At 41.7% G+C, this 12,703-nt stretch overlaps 2 protein-coding genes across 3 annotated transcripts in view; one reads left to right on the top strand and one right to left on the bottom strand.

Moving 5' to 3' along the window:
• Positions 1-64: 64 nt before the first annotated feature.
• bida (BH3 interacting domain death agonist) lies at positions 65-3,509 on the top strand. The gene is made up of 4 exons (XM_074678134.1): positions 65-204; positions 450-789; positions 1,596-1,726; positions 2,978-3,509. The coding sequence occupies exons 2-4, from the start codon at positions 534-536 to the stop codon at positions 3,173-3,175; spliced, it is 585 nt and encodes a 194-aa protein (XP_074534235.1). The 5' UTR covers positions 65-204; positions 450-533; the 3' UTR covers positions 3,176-3,509.
• Positions 3,510-3,669: 160 nt separating this feature from the next.
• Positions 3,670-12,703, bottom strand: part of bcl2l13 (BCL2 like 13) — a 38,048-nt gene continuing 29,014 nt past the window's right edge. For both annotated transcript variants that reach the window (XM_074678452.1, XM_074678453.1), the window contains exon 7: positions 3,670-6,193. In XM_074678452.1, the coding sequence (XP_074534553.1) occupies positions 5,150-6,193 (1,044 nt within the window). In that variant the 3' untranslated portion in view covers positions 3,670-5,149. The remainder of the gene's footprint in view (positions 6,194-12,703) is intronic.

Here is a 12,703-nt window from a genome sequence, read left to right as displayed (position 1 = left end):
GGTTTTCCATGGCATTCAAGGCAACATGGTGCATTTAAGGACCCGCCCCTTCGGAACACTGAGCTGCACAATGAAGCGATCAACTTGTTTGTTTGCGACAGGCCGTCCTACTATCAAGAGGGTGAACGGTTCTGCACGGAGCATCACCTTCAAGATACTTTAATGAAGTTGAAAACTGGGTTTATTTAGTTATTAGAATCAAATGTGAGTAAATATGAATGTTTTTAGCTTATTTAGCGTGTTTTTACTGAAGGTAAACTGTTTTTTTCACAGTTAATGTGAGAATAACTGGAGTTAGCATTAGCTCGTCGTCCCGCTACCTTATCAGTTAGACAACAAATGTTCATAATTGATGACAGAAACCTTCTTTAGGGGCGTTTTTAGTTTGTCCAACTTCGTTTTTAGATGATAATATGGAATAAAACTGCAATGCTCGTTTTCCTTCACAGTAAAACTTCGCCAAACTTTCTTCAATCGGCTGACGTCGAACAGGATCCTCTCATTAATGTGAACCAGGTCCAGCCTGACTCTCCATGGAGGACTTCAGGAGTGGACCACACGCTGCTCTGGTTTTTCTCACTTTTCTTCAAGCAGATTGTAGAAATCCCGAGTACGGGAAGGAGCTGAATTCCCTTGAGCAGGAGATAAACAATGTCCGGGACATCAATCACAGGGGCCTGTTGAAGGATGCCCAGGATGATGGAGATCTGGAGACCGATGGCCACCTGCCCAGCCGTGTCAGGGCTCCGCTTCATGACATCCAGCCTTTGGCTGAGCTGCCGTGGCCGAGTGAGTGACTGAAACCTGCGACACACTGTAACTCACATGCTTTATACTCTTTTTTAATCCTGCCTTTAACAGGCTATGTATTATTCAACATCATTTATCATTAACACTTCCTCTGGCACTGACATTTTAACCACACTCTGACTTGGTTGTTTAGATAGTCTGATTCAGATTTTATTTGGAGTAACTCTGGGCCATGTTGCATTAACAATCTAGGCTGATTATGAAGATTGAAAATATTTCAAATTAAAAAGAAGACGTTGTTTTTTCTGAGTATAACTACAAAAAACTGTAAGTAAAAAGTAAATACTTAAAATCAAAGAGTCAAATGGTCCCCTGAGAGCTGGAGGACTAACAGGAGTTATTTTCAGGAGTTTAAGGCTCACTCAGCTATACTTGTAAACACACTTGTCCTCTTTTATTTTATTTTTTTTTAACTGTTATATCTCGGTCCAAAAGTCAGAGTGCTGGCACAAACATCTGCAAGCTTTCCTGTTTACAGTCTCTTAATGATTAGTCACAAAGAAAGTGAAAGAAGGAAGTTTACTGCCACTTCTTCATTTTATCACTCCTAACTTGATTCACTTAAGTTCACTGCCATAATTCTCTCACCTGGCTGTTGTGTTCTTGCCCTCTGCGGTCATTTAACACGTGCTACAAAGTGTAAAGTGTAAAATATGGTTTAAAGTTGATGTAAATTATTTGATGTCTGCTCTTTAATTGAAACATTGTTTTTCTCCTGCTGTCTTTTAAAAACAGGAACATGTTCTTCTGAAGTGAACTGATGTCTTGTTTGTCTTGCTTTACAGGAAACCAGAATGATGCAAACATTCAGCAGGTTGCAGAGGGCCTGAGAGAGATTGCAGATCAGCTGGAGCACAGTGTTGTGGCTCAGGCGACCCGAAACCTGGCCAGGGAGTTATCAAACTCTCCTTTACATGTAAGTCGTGCACAGTGTTCCTCTATAACACGACTGATGTTATGATGGACATCTGCCATAAATGGAAAAACTATACTTCTCTTCATCTTTGTATTTAAGGCCAGGTCCACAGGTAGCAGGGGTATCTGGGAAACCGCATATATTTGAATACGTTTAGGCCTGTCATCCACACAAAACTGCAGCCTTACATCACTAAATGTGTTTATGGGTCTGTGTGGACGCTGGTAAACAGAGTTTGGTTCTCAAACATCACAGCTGCATGACAGGGGCTCATTCTGATTGGCTGGCACAAGTTTTATGTCTGGAAAACACTGACAAATATGGGTTTGAAATGCAGTGAGCCACACTTATCGCTGGATTCGCCAGCTGTGTGTGGACAAAAGTATTTTTAAAAACAAATGAAGGGGGATATTTGTTTCTGAAAATGCAGGCTTCGTGTGGACTAGGCCCAAGGTTTGAAGCAACTGATATTTTTCAGAGTCCAGATTTATAAATCAATGCTTAAAGGATAAGTTCGGTTTATACAGCTTTTACATTGTTTATAGAATGAAGTAGAACAAAATACTCACCCAGAAGGTATTCCTGATCCAAGCAGTGCTTCAGGAGATATTTAGATCCAAAATCGTGCAGCGGACGTCCGTATAATGGGATCCATCGGGGCATAGACAGCGCCGCTTCTAAAACTGCATTAATCGTCCAAAAACTTGTGTCTTTGTGTTTGAAAAAACGTCTACCACAGAGCTGTAGCCTGAGTCACTATCTATGTGCACACTCACACCCTTTCCAGAGAAGCTGAAAACTGAGGAGATTATACACACTTTGGATTGTACAAAATAATCTCAAAGTTCTGCATCTCCTGCTTTAACTCATTTTAAATACACACTGCAACATTTGTCTGTTTATTTTATCTGTTGTTGCTTTAATCTTAATTTTGTTGTTTTGTAATGTGTGGTATATTCTGTTGTTGCTCACCATGCTCCCATGTGTGATGGTCTTAACTTTAATGCTTTAATAGCTCTGAAAAAGGGCAGATTACATTGTTTTTATCTTTATTAATGTTGAATTCTCCAGCTACCACAAACTACTTTGCATCAGGTTTAGACCTCATGCAGAGTTAGAAACTCAAGATAAGCCTTGACTTTGGTCCTCTGATCATAGTTTAAGACCTTTTAACAGCTACATTCCTTACAGTGTCTAAACCAGTGTTGTCTCCTTTCCTTGGTTGATTGGTTTGTTCTTTGTGCTTTGCAGCAGTGGAAACACCACCTGGTTCAGGAGGTGCAGAGGGCGATGAGGCAGGGTGTGGGTCTGGAGGATTTAGCCCAGGAGAGGGTTGTTGTGGCCCTGACTCTGACCCTGGTGAAGGGAGTGTGTGAGAAGGCCCCGCAGATGCTAAGAAACCTGTTCAACATCGCGTTGCAGTGCATCAGCGTCAGAGGGGACAGGTGACTGTTGAGCTGCACTCTGACAGGAAGTAACTGAGGAAGAGCACTGACTCAGAGTGGGACAGCTCATTCCCCCTGACTGATGGAGGCCAGTCAGAAGAAGGAAGACTTCAGGGTTATCAGTTGATTATCAGTTTGTTTACAGACAGTATTTAACACAAAAAGGATGTTGGAGTTAAAAACTTGAATATTTTTTACTTGATGTACTCTGATTCTTGAGTTTTCAGTTTACTTTGCTAAATTCCATCCTTTGAATGCCACTTGGGTTTGATGAATTGTTAGTTTCTGTATTCCATTATTTTGCGTTGTCATACATGTCATGAACATGCCAATTGCATTGTAACAAATAAATCTATTTTTCTTGAATTGTAGTCTTATTTCAAGCTGAATACCAAACGCCATTTTTTAAAATTTCTTTCTAGGAGGTCAAATAAAAGAAAGACATTTCAACAAATCACCACAAAAAAAAGTTCTCAAATATTTCAATCTTTTATTCTCATCTCAAACAAAATATTGTAGGAAACTCAGGGTACAAAGTGCCTTTGTTGGGACCTTTGACATCCATCCTGCCGTGTTCCTTAGCAGTTTCCCTTTAAAAGTAGGCCTCAAGTCCCACTGGGTCTAACATGGAAACATCCCTTCTGTACCAAATATGCCTCAGCAGCCAGTCTTTAATTTTTCATGGTGATGCCACATAACAAAAGTATTCCCAGCTCCTCCAAACAAACACATTTAATGGGTGAGGCAGTAGTGAGGGCTTTTTTAAGTGCTTCTTAGACTCATTCTGAAACAGCACAAAAAGATGATTCTTACTTAATTCAATGTGGGGGAGTCAGGGGATATTCCAGCTACAGCTCACAGTGGGAAAACTCCTGCTCTGTAGTGTTTATCAGCTCAATGGTAACTTCACCACTTATCCAGCAGGGAGGTGTAGTTACACTGAAATGCCTTTCTAAGTGACGTCAGGGTGAGTGTGTCTAACACTGGGTCTTTACATGAAGATCTCAATGAAACTGAGGGAAAAATGTGGTGCGAGTGCTGCAGATGAAATGAACTTTTCTTTTGATGGGCTTCTGCAGTGCTTTGTTTAACTTGGTGAGGGGAAATCCTGTCAAACTATCTCTAAGACCAGTCTGGTGAAGATAAAATAAGAGGTGTGTTTTCTGCCTGGAGACGCCAGGTACACGCCACAATCAAATCAGTTAAAAGTAAAAAGATGACCAATGTTGTTCTGCAGAAACTGTTCCTGTGAAGTAACTTTGTGAAGTAAGCATGAAAAGCTAACAGCTGGAGAGAATCTGGGGGAAACTGATTGAATAAACCTTCTGTTACTGTGTGTAGAGAACGTTTCAACTGTTAGCATATCTAAATGAAGGCCTGACGTGTCTCAGAATAATTAGAGTATCTGTTTCATAACCATGTCACATTTTGGTTATGTTCATCAGAAAACAAGTATCTGATAAACCCGTCACAGTGAAAAAAGGAAAAAGTATAACTGCAAAGTAATGAGAGCAACAATAACAAATGTGGACCTTGATGGGAGGAAGTGGTTTCATCTATGCAGAAATTCAAGCCGTTAGCCACAGACACAACAGAAACTGAAACTAGCAGAGAGAGGACTTGCATCTTTCCAAGGTCAGGAATGAAGAGGTGGACTCTGAGAAATCTGAAAACAAACGTTTAACCCAAAAGCTTTAGCAAAGAAGACAAAAGTAAAAACTGTGGAGTGTGTTGTTTCCCCTCTTTTTAGTGTAAAGCCTGACAAAATGAAGCAGCCAGGACTTCCAGCAACAAGGATGGAGATGGTGTGAGCTTCTGGTTGTCTACAGGGCGTTTCACAGAGCTCTGAAACCATACCTGATGTGAGACAAACGCCTCGCACACTTTACAAAGAGAGTCCCACCACGTGTGTGCTGGTACATTTATTTTGACCCTAACATCTTGTTGTTTTCATGGCCTCCCTTGAGAAAGAGACCCTTCACTTCCTCCTGTAGCTTATGAAGCCGTAAGCCATGACAGCGAAGAGGGCCACCACAGCAGCTCCTGTCAACAGCAGCAGCTGGAGCTCAGTGCTCGGCTCCAGGGGCTCCACAGCAGGGGCTTTAGCAGGGGCCTCTGGGGCAGGAGGTTCAGCCGGCAGGGCCTCTGGTTCTGCTGCAGTCTCTGGTTCTGGTTGGGGAGGCACTGTGACAGGCTCTGGTTCTGGTTCTGGCTCAGGAGCTGGTTCGGAAGCGGCTTCGGCCTCTGCTGGTGCAGCAGGGGTTTCCTCGGCCAAAGATTGGGGTGCAACCTCAGCAAGCACCGGGGCAGCCTCAGCAGCGGGTTCTGGCTCAGGGTCTGGTTCTACTGCAGGAACAGATAAGGGTGCTGCGGGTTCAGGTTCGGGTTCAGGCTCAGGAGGAGGGGGGGCAGCAGCCTCCAGGACAGGAGGAGGCAGCTCTGGGTCTGAAGAGGTGAGAGAAGGCTCTGCTGATAAGATCGTAGGCGTCTCTATAACCACAGGCTCTTCTAACGAGAGCAGGGAGGCCGGGGCCGCGGAGTCCGCCTCAGCTGGCTCTGGAGGTGGAGGTGGAGTCTGGTCCCTAAATTCTTCCCTGAGCTCAGCCAGCTCGCTTTCTGTTCCTAAAACACTCATCATGCTGTCATCTATCGCTCCTTCGTCTCCACCCTCCTCCAGCAGCTCGGCCTCCTCGCGCTCCACGTGGACAATGTCCGAGTTCGAGGAGTTGTTCTCGCTGCGCTCCTCGGCAAGAGCCACGCCCTCGTTGCTGTCCAGGCTCTTCATGTCCTCGCGGTCCATCGCAGCAACCTGTGCCCAAGACTCGTGGCCTGCCAGAGACACGGGCAAGCTTTCCGTCTGCCAGGAGCTCTGCCCGCTGCTGTTTTCTCCTGTGCAGAGCAGGGAGGACGGGGGGCTGAGCTGGTCAGGATGCTGCTCCCCTGAGAGGATGTAGATATCGTTGCTGTCTTCAGCGATGGTCACACCTCGCTCCTCTTCTGACTCAAGGCTGAATATTTCACCCTGTGATCAACACAGAAGGAGATGTCATCAACTTGTGTTTATCATAAAAACTGATTTTGACTTTGTGTATTGGTAAAAAGAGTCTGATGGGTGGTTTTGATAATCCTAATGATAGATATGAAAGTTTCTCCCTCTCACACATGTGAATTAAATAGAAACCTCCGAACAAAGCTTAGAGTGGAGAAAATAAATCCTGCTGCAATGTGTTTAAGGTTAACCTTCAACGCCACCTAGTGGTTTGCTCTCACCATCTGCAGAGCCCTCTCTTTACATAACAGGCCTATCATCTGATCATGTGGGCATTAGGAGCTGACACAGAGGTCAGCTTACTGAAGCACAATGTGTCGAAACAGGAATCTGCACACATATACACACATTCGTCCTCAGAATATTAAAAAGGTCAAACTTTTGCTCCAAAGCCACTTTTCAGTGGACAATACAAAAACTAACAGGCTTATCTTTCCATTGTGCTGAGTGTGCAGTCATGTGCTGCAGAATCTACAGACAGTATGTGTCTGAAATGGGACAGCGAGCGTTCGTAAAGAGTACGAAGAACAGGATTCATCCTGACAGGCTCACTGTCCTGAGGGCAAACATGGTGTGTGTGTGTACACACAGGAAAGATTAAAGGGTTAATGAGATGTTGTTGTGCTCTGCAGTTGCCACAGCCTGGATTGTTAATATTTTTACACTGTTCACAGCAAAAAATCCCAAGAGCAGGCCACATCAGCACTCTTTTTAAAGATCTCCTGAGGAAAAACCTCCAAGAGTGTTTTTTTTTATCAGTCAGCTGTTAAAAAGAAATGAATTTGTTTTGTCTGATCTTGTCCTGTACAGCTGCTTTTAGCTGTTTTCATAGTGTCTCATTATGGTTTCTCTACAACCAAATCTGTCTCTTTCTATGTGGACATTTGCTGTTAAAGATAAAACAGAATGCTCCATCATTTAAAATGTTGTGTTTTACACCCACACAGTGGCAGCACTGGGTTAAAAGAAGCCTTCTCAGGGAGCTCTGAATCCCCACAGAGCAAACTGTGCCACACAAGCTGTTAGGAAATCAGTCAAATATTTCTCACATGATGAAACACATTCTCTTTGTGAGCTGCTGTTCCTAAAAACACATACACTGCTAACAGCAGTGAGGCTGTGATTGAGACCCGTGGTGCAAAGCTACATGCTAACTTAAGCATGCTAATCATGGTGACAAAATCATAAAAATCACTAATTTGCCAATCAGCTAGGTGAAGTTTCCCGTTTAAAGTGGACGTATCATGCTTGTTTCTCCTTTTCACTATGCCAGACTAGGAGGCCTGTAAAGCATTTCTGCCCTCAGTACAAGTCATTTAGTTCCTTCATTGCCCCACAATAGCGTTCTCAATATCCTCATTTTAGGCCATTCTGAAAATCTCGTTGAAACGCTCCGTTTGGAGAATGACCTCCAGTAACCTCGCAACGTCACAGCCCTTTGTGCTCTGATTGGTCAGTTCTATCAGAGGGGTGGAGGGTGTAGAGCCAGGGGGGCGGTTTTTGCAGCATGGCAGTATTTACAAAATCGCCATATTGGATGGGGCAGACCGAGCGAGTTTGCTGTTTGCCAAAACTTCACGTAAGGCACTAGCCACGTACACATGGACCCAAATATCCGCTTGCATTCAGTTTATTTGCTCAAATGGAAAGAATTTAATCTTTGTATACACCTCATTCTGAAAGAAAAGTGCCAATCCGAATGGACATTTAACCGGTTTCACGGGGGTGGAATATTTCTTTCCCCAAACCGATTGAGGTATCATGTATCCACTCAAACAGAAAGTTGTCAGGGGGGCGTTCTTTCAGCGCATGCTCAGATATAACGTAAGACGCAACTAGAGACGTTCCTCAGCTTTAAAAATGGCGGCGAGCCGTCAGCACTGGACTGCTGCTGAAAGTTTGTTTTTGATCCAAACTTTGAAAGAAATGAACATAATTTAAAGACTGGACGGACGACAAACTCGCCATACGGAGTATTGCAACACTGTGATAAACAAACTGTCGTCCTCCAGCTTTGATAAATCACGTGATGTTTACGTTTTTCTGCGCATGCCCCATTGACTATTCTGTTTGATTACAGCGGCGCATGTAGACCAGAGATTGGAATATTCCTTTCCATGTATACTAGTGTTTTCGGAAAAGTCATTCAGAAAGATTCCATTCGGAAAGACGAAAAACTCCTCAAGTAAACGTGGCTACTGATAGCACTAATAAAATGGCAGAGTGTAGGATACGTCCTTTTGTATTGGACCCCGAGTCAGACCCGGACGGTTCTGTAGCTCAGGAGGAAGAAAATCCACTTCGACACAGATCATCTCAGGACACTTCAGTGTGGTGAGTCAAACCGGTACTGTAACATGTAGAGTTTATACGTTTATACTCGGCTCTTGGTGGGTGTATCCCTCGGTGGTGGTTGTGTGACTAACTGACATCACAGAGGAGGAGCTGCTTTATCAGATTACTCCAATAAAAAGAAAGGATCCTTGCGTCGTCACGACGGTCGAAATCTCGCGGCCAAATGGCAATGACCTATTTTCAGAGGCATCAAATCTCGTTCTAGGATATCAGAAAAAATACAATATCTCATTTTTTGAAAATTCAGGGGGTGAAAGGTCTTGTTTTCAAATTTATCACATTATATGTAAGTATTAAATCAGGGATCAGCAAGATATGTCCCCTTTAAAGATGTCTGGTCATTGACCACGGAAAGAATTCTGACTTCAGTCTCAGAAAAACATAGTAATAAAAGAAAATTTGGACTTAATTTTTTCCCAGTGGCCCCAATCCTCTTCCATATTCCCAACTGTGATGCCCCAATGAAAAAGCCCCACAGATGTCATTTAACTGCCGTGCTAAAATCTTGATTCTGATTGATCAAAACACCATACCACCAACACTAATCAATTCTCAAAGGCATAGGAGGTGCCAGAAACAAGCTGATCACACACATTAAAATAAATAAATCTTCATAAAGGAGGCTGACACATTCCCTCTCATCCTGTTGACACTGTGGTAAAAAAAAGTCTGAGTCAGTTTGTCATACATAACAGCAACAATGATCAAAGTTGTGACGATTGACTTGTGTGTGTGTTTAAAGGTGTGTCAGCGTCAGAGCTCTGAGAAGAAGGTGAGCTGAACAGAAATGTCAACAGGAATATCCCTGCAGAAGTCTAGCTCACCGTGAACAACCTTCAGAGGAAACAGGAGGGCTGATGTGTGAACTTTAAGGTGAGTTGAAACACTGAGTTCAATTTCAAATTGCAGTTCTGGGACTGAGCTTTTGCAGTTCTCTTGAAGTTCCTCTCCTTACATCTGCAACCGACTCACTTCAATCTTTTAAAAATAAACTCATGACCTACCTTTTCAAGAAAGCCTACAAAACGTGACCTCCACTCCCTCCTTTACCTACCTTGCATATGTCAAGCATCTTTCAGTGTTCACTATTCACTGAAGTGCTATATAACTCTTTATCATCATTGATATTATCATTGATATTATCATTTTCACTAGATTTTTCTAGGAGCCTGTTAGGAACCCATCACTGCAGAAGTGTTATCACCTGAGGAATTGGTGGGATTATTGTCTTTAGCAGTGTAAATAAATAATCTTTAAATCAAAGAAATTATCGTCAAACCAAGGTTTTTTGTTGAGTTGTTTATGTCTTTTTGTGGTAGCTGGGTAATAGCAGGATTATGAGTGGTGAAAAGGGATGGGTACCTTTCACATTTGAAACAATATGATACAGATCCCCTGTACCTGGCAATCAGTATTAGTACTAACCCATACCAATTGTCTGTACTTTTGTGTGTTTATGTTGTAAAAAATATTGATTTGTGTAACAATAAAATCTTAAAGTTTTTCAATTTAACACATTTATTATTCAATATACAACCTCACAATGCTGCGTTCATGTCCAGTATGGAAAATCGCCTACTCTTCCATCCCTCACAGTCATAAGGATGTGTTTAGGTGTTATAAGTGTACACATCCTACCTAGCAGGTGGAAAATGTCTAATACTGACCAACAACACACACAACACACACTTATTCACCTTAGTCTTTTGGTGAAGTATAGCCACTTTTATTTGGGACTTTTATTGGTTTTACTGAGCAGTATGCACATTTGAACTGTACCATCCCTTTTCTTATTCCTTTTATTTGTTTTATTTGTTTTATTGTTTAATTGTTTTTATTACTTTTATTGTTTATTTGTTTTTATTACTTTTATTGTTCAATTGTTTTTATCATGTCTGCCTTTTTACTGTAAAGCACTTTGGTAGGCTGCTGGCTGTTTAAATGTGCTATATAAATAAAGCTGACATTGATATTGACATTAATACTGTGATAGAAAAAGGCCTTTGCCCACAATGTGCTTTTGGAAGAGAAGCTTGTCCCATTTCAAACTTGAAGTGTACTGTACTGGCAAACAAACTGGGTCTGAGGAATGAAGAATACTTACAGAAAAAAAAAAAGCCTTTTTGTATTTTATTTAAAAAGGTTGAGCGATTAATCAGTAACATTTTGGATGCCAATAAATTTGTGAAAATTAGCATTACTAGCTTGTCGTTCCATGAGTTTTCTTAAGTTTATGTTCTGTAAGTTTTCTGAAGCCTGTAAGGTTGTCTGATGAAGCACTAAAGGTTTCTGAGCTCTTATTCCTCCAAATGCTGCTGCTGTTAAACGGCTGTGGCATGAAATATAACATTTCACTGACGTGATTTGCCCGTGTTTTTTTGGACAACATACATACACAGAGATACTGAAAGATCGATGACTGAAGAACAAAGGGCAAGAGTTCAGAAAACTTTAAAAAAATTATGTGATGAGGCTACGTAGTTTGTTAGACTGTAAATATTTATCATTTAGCCGCATCATTGTTTAAGCCACAGGGTTCAAAGCGGGTGAAAAATGTTGCAGCTCATAGTCCGTAAACTACAGTTTCAGTTTTCTTCAACATGTTGATATTTGATGCCACTACTTTTGTTCAAAAATGGTTGTAAAACACTCTAGATTCTAAGGTTTGATCATAGACACTTTCCTGCCTGGTTTGGCAACTTTGCTCTTTGAGCTGCTGTTCTTACAGGCCTCTATCAGCGCTGTATGACTCACTGTTTCGCTTTCTCCCCGCCAGTAAATGTTTACTTCCTCTATTAAGCCATGGCACTGACTCGATGCTATTGGCCTTAAAGGTGTATGCACGTTAATTTTCAGCATGGCTGTGGCAAAAAAGTGACCTCTCTGGACTAAATTATGTGTAACAATGCTTTACCACGGTAATTACGGTGTTGCAAAATTGATTTTGTGGAAACATATTATACCAGTAATGATGGCAATGAAACTGGTATACCGTCCACCCCTAGTACTCAGTACTACAGAGAGAATTTGGCTGGTACCTAAAAAAGAATCTAAGTCAGTACTGATCCCTTGTGGTGAACATAAACATAACTAATGGACCTTATGGTGAGGAAACAGACTACATCCATCTTCAGGGAGCATGAATGTTGTTGATTTTATGACAACCAGTTTGATACTTGCAGGGAAAGACAATCTTCATATCAAACCAAGTAGGCCTGTCACAATAATCAATAAATCAGTTAACCGAACTATAAATAAAAACATCCTCGGTAAGTTTGCCAGCCTCGATAAACTGACACGTGCATGCATGTTTGTTTTCCTCCTCTCTTTCCACCAAAGAGGCTGAATGAGAAGATGGCTCACTACGTCTATCTTTCCTAACATAGGGGTGCATAGGTTCTATAGCAGATTTAGCGGATTTATAGTGGAGTGAGTATCTGTAGAAAATGCGATCTTTGGCATCTTTTGCGACGGGGCTGCACACACTGTACACACAGAGAGCGCTGAAGCGAGCGTCCTGAGGGGTAAGGAGGAAACACGCTAATATGAGCAATGGCACGAAAGATATGGTTCTTAAGCCGCCTGCCACAGTCCCAGTGTGGGAATATTTTGTTTTTTATCAGAATGAACAAAGTGTGAGCTCATGAACACTAACGAGCTGATATGTTGCATTTGTTTGAAAATAGTGGCGATGAAGAAGAAGAAGAAGGGGAGGTGCAGCGGAGCCTTGTTCTTTGACAATCCGCTCTTACTGAGGCTTTTGGTCGGCAAAGTAAATAGAAATAAAAGAGCCAAATGGTGGCGCTCTAAGACAGCTACATTGCCAAAGAAATGCAGCCCTTCAATACGGTTGAAATCCAGAAATGTTCAAAATGTTGGACAGACAGTACGGATTGACTGGGAAAAAGTATATGTTACAAACAATTCAGGAACTGTATAAACTTCCTTTTATTTAGGCTACAGTTTTTATTGTTGTTGTTTTTTTAGAGTTTTGTTTTTTCTTTAGAGACAGGGTCTATGTTTTGTTTTTGATTAGTATTAATTATTTTCATTGACATGTATTTTTTTCAAAAAGAGAGTCCATTTCATTTCCTTTTTTTTTCTTTCTTGTTTGTTAAATTTATTATT

This window comes from Halichoeres trimaculatus, unplaced genomic scaffold (genome assembly GCF_033239565.1).
Source record: "Halichoeres trimaculatus isolate MK-OKI-2021-1 unplaced genomic scaffold, fHalTri1.1 fHalTri1_scaffold_10, whole genome shotgun sequence".
NCBI lineage: Eukaryota > Metazoa > Chordata > Actinopteri > Labriformes > Labridae > Halichoeres > Halichoeres trimaculatus.
Note: the sequence above shows the minus strand (reverse complement) of the source record. Positions and strands in the feature narration are given on the sequence as shown.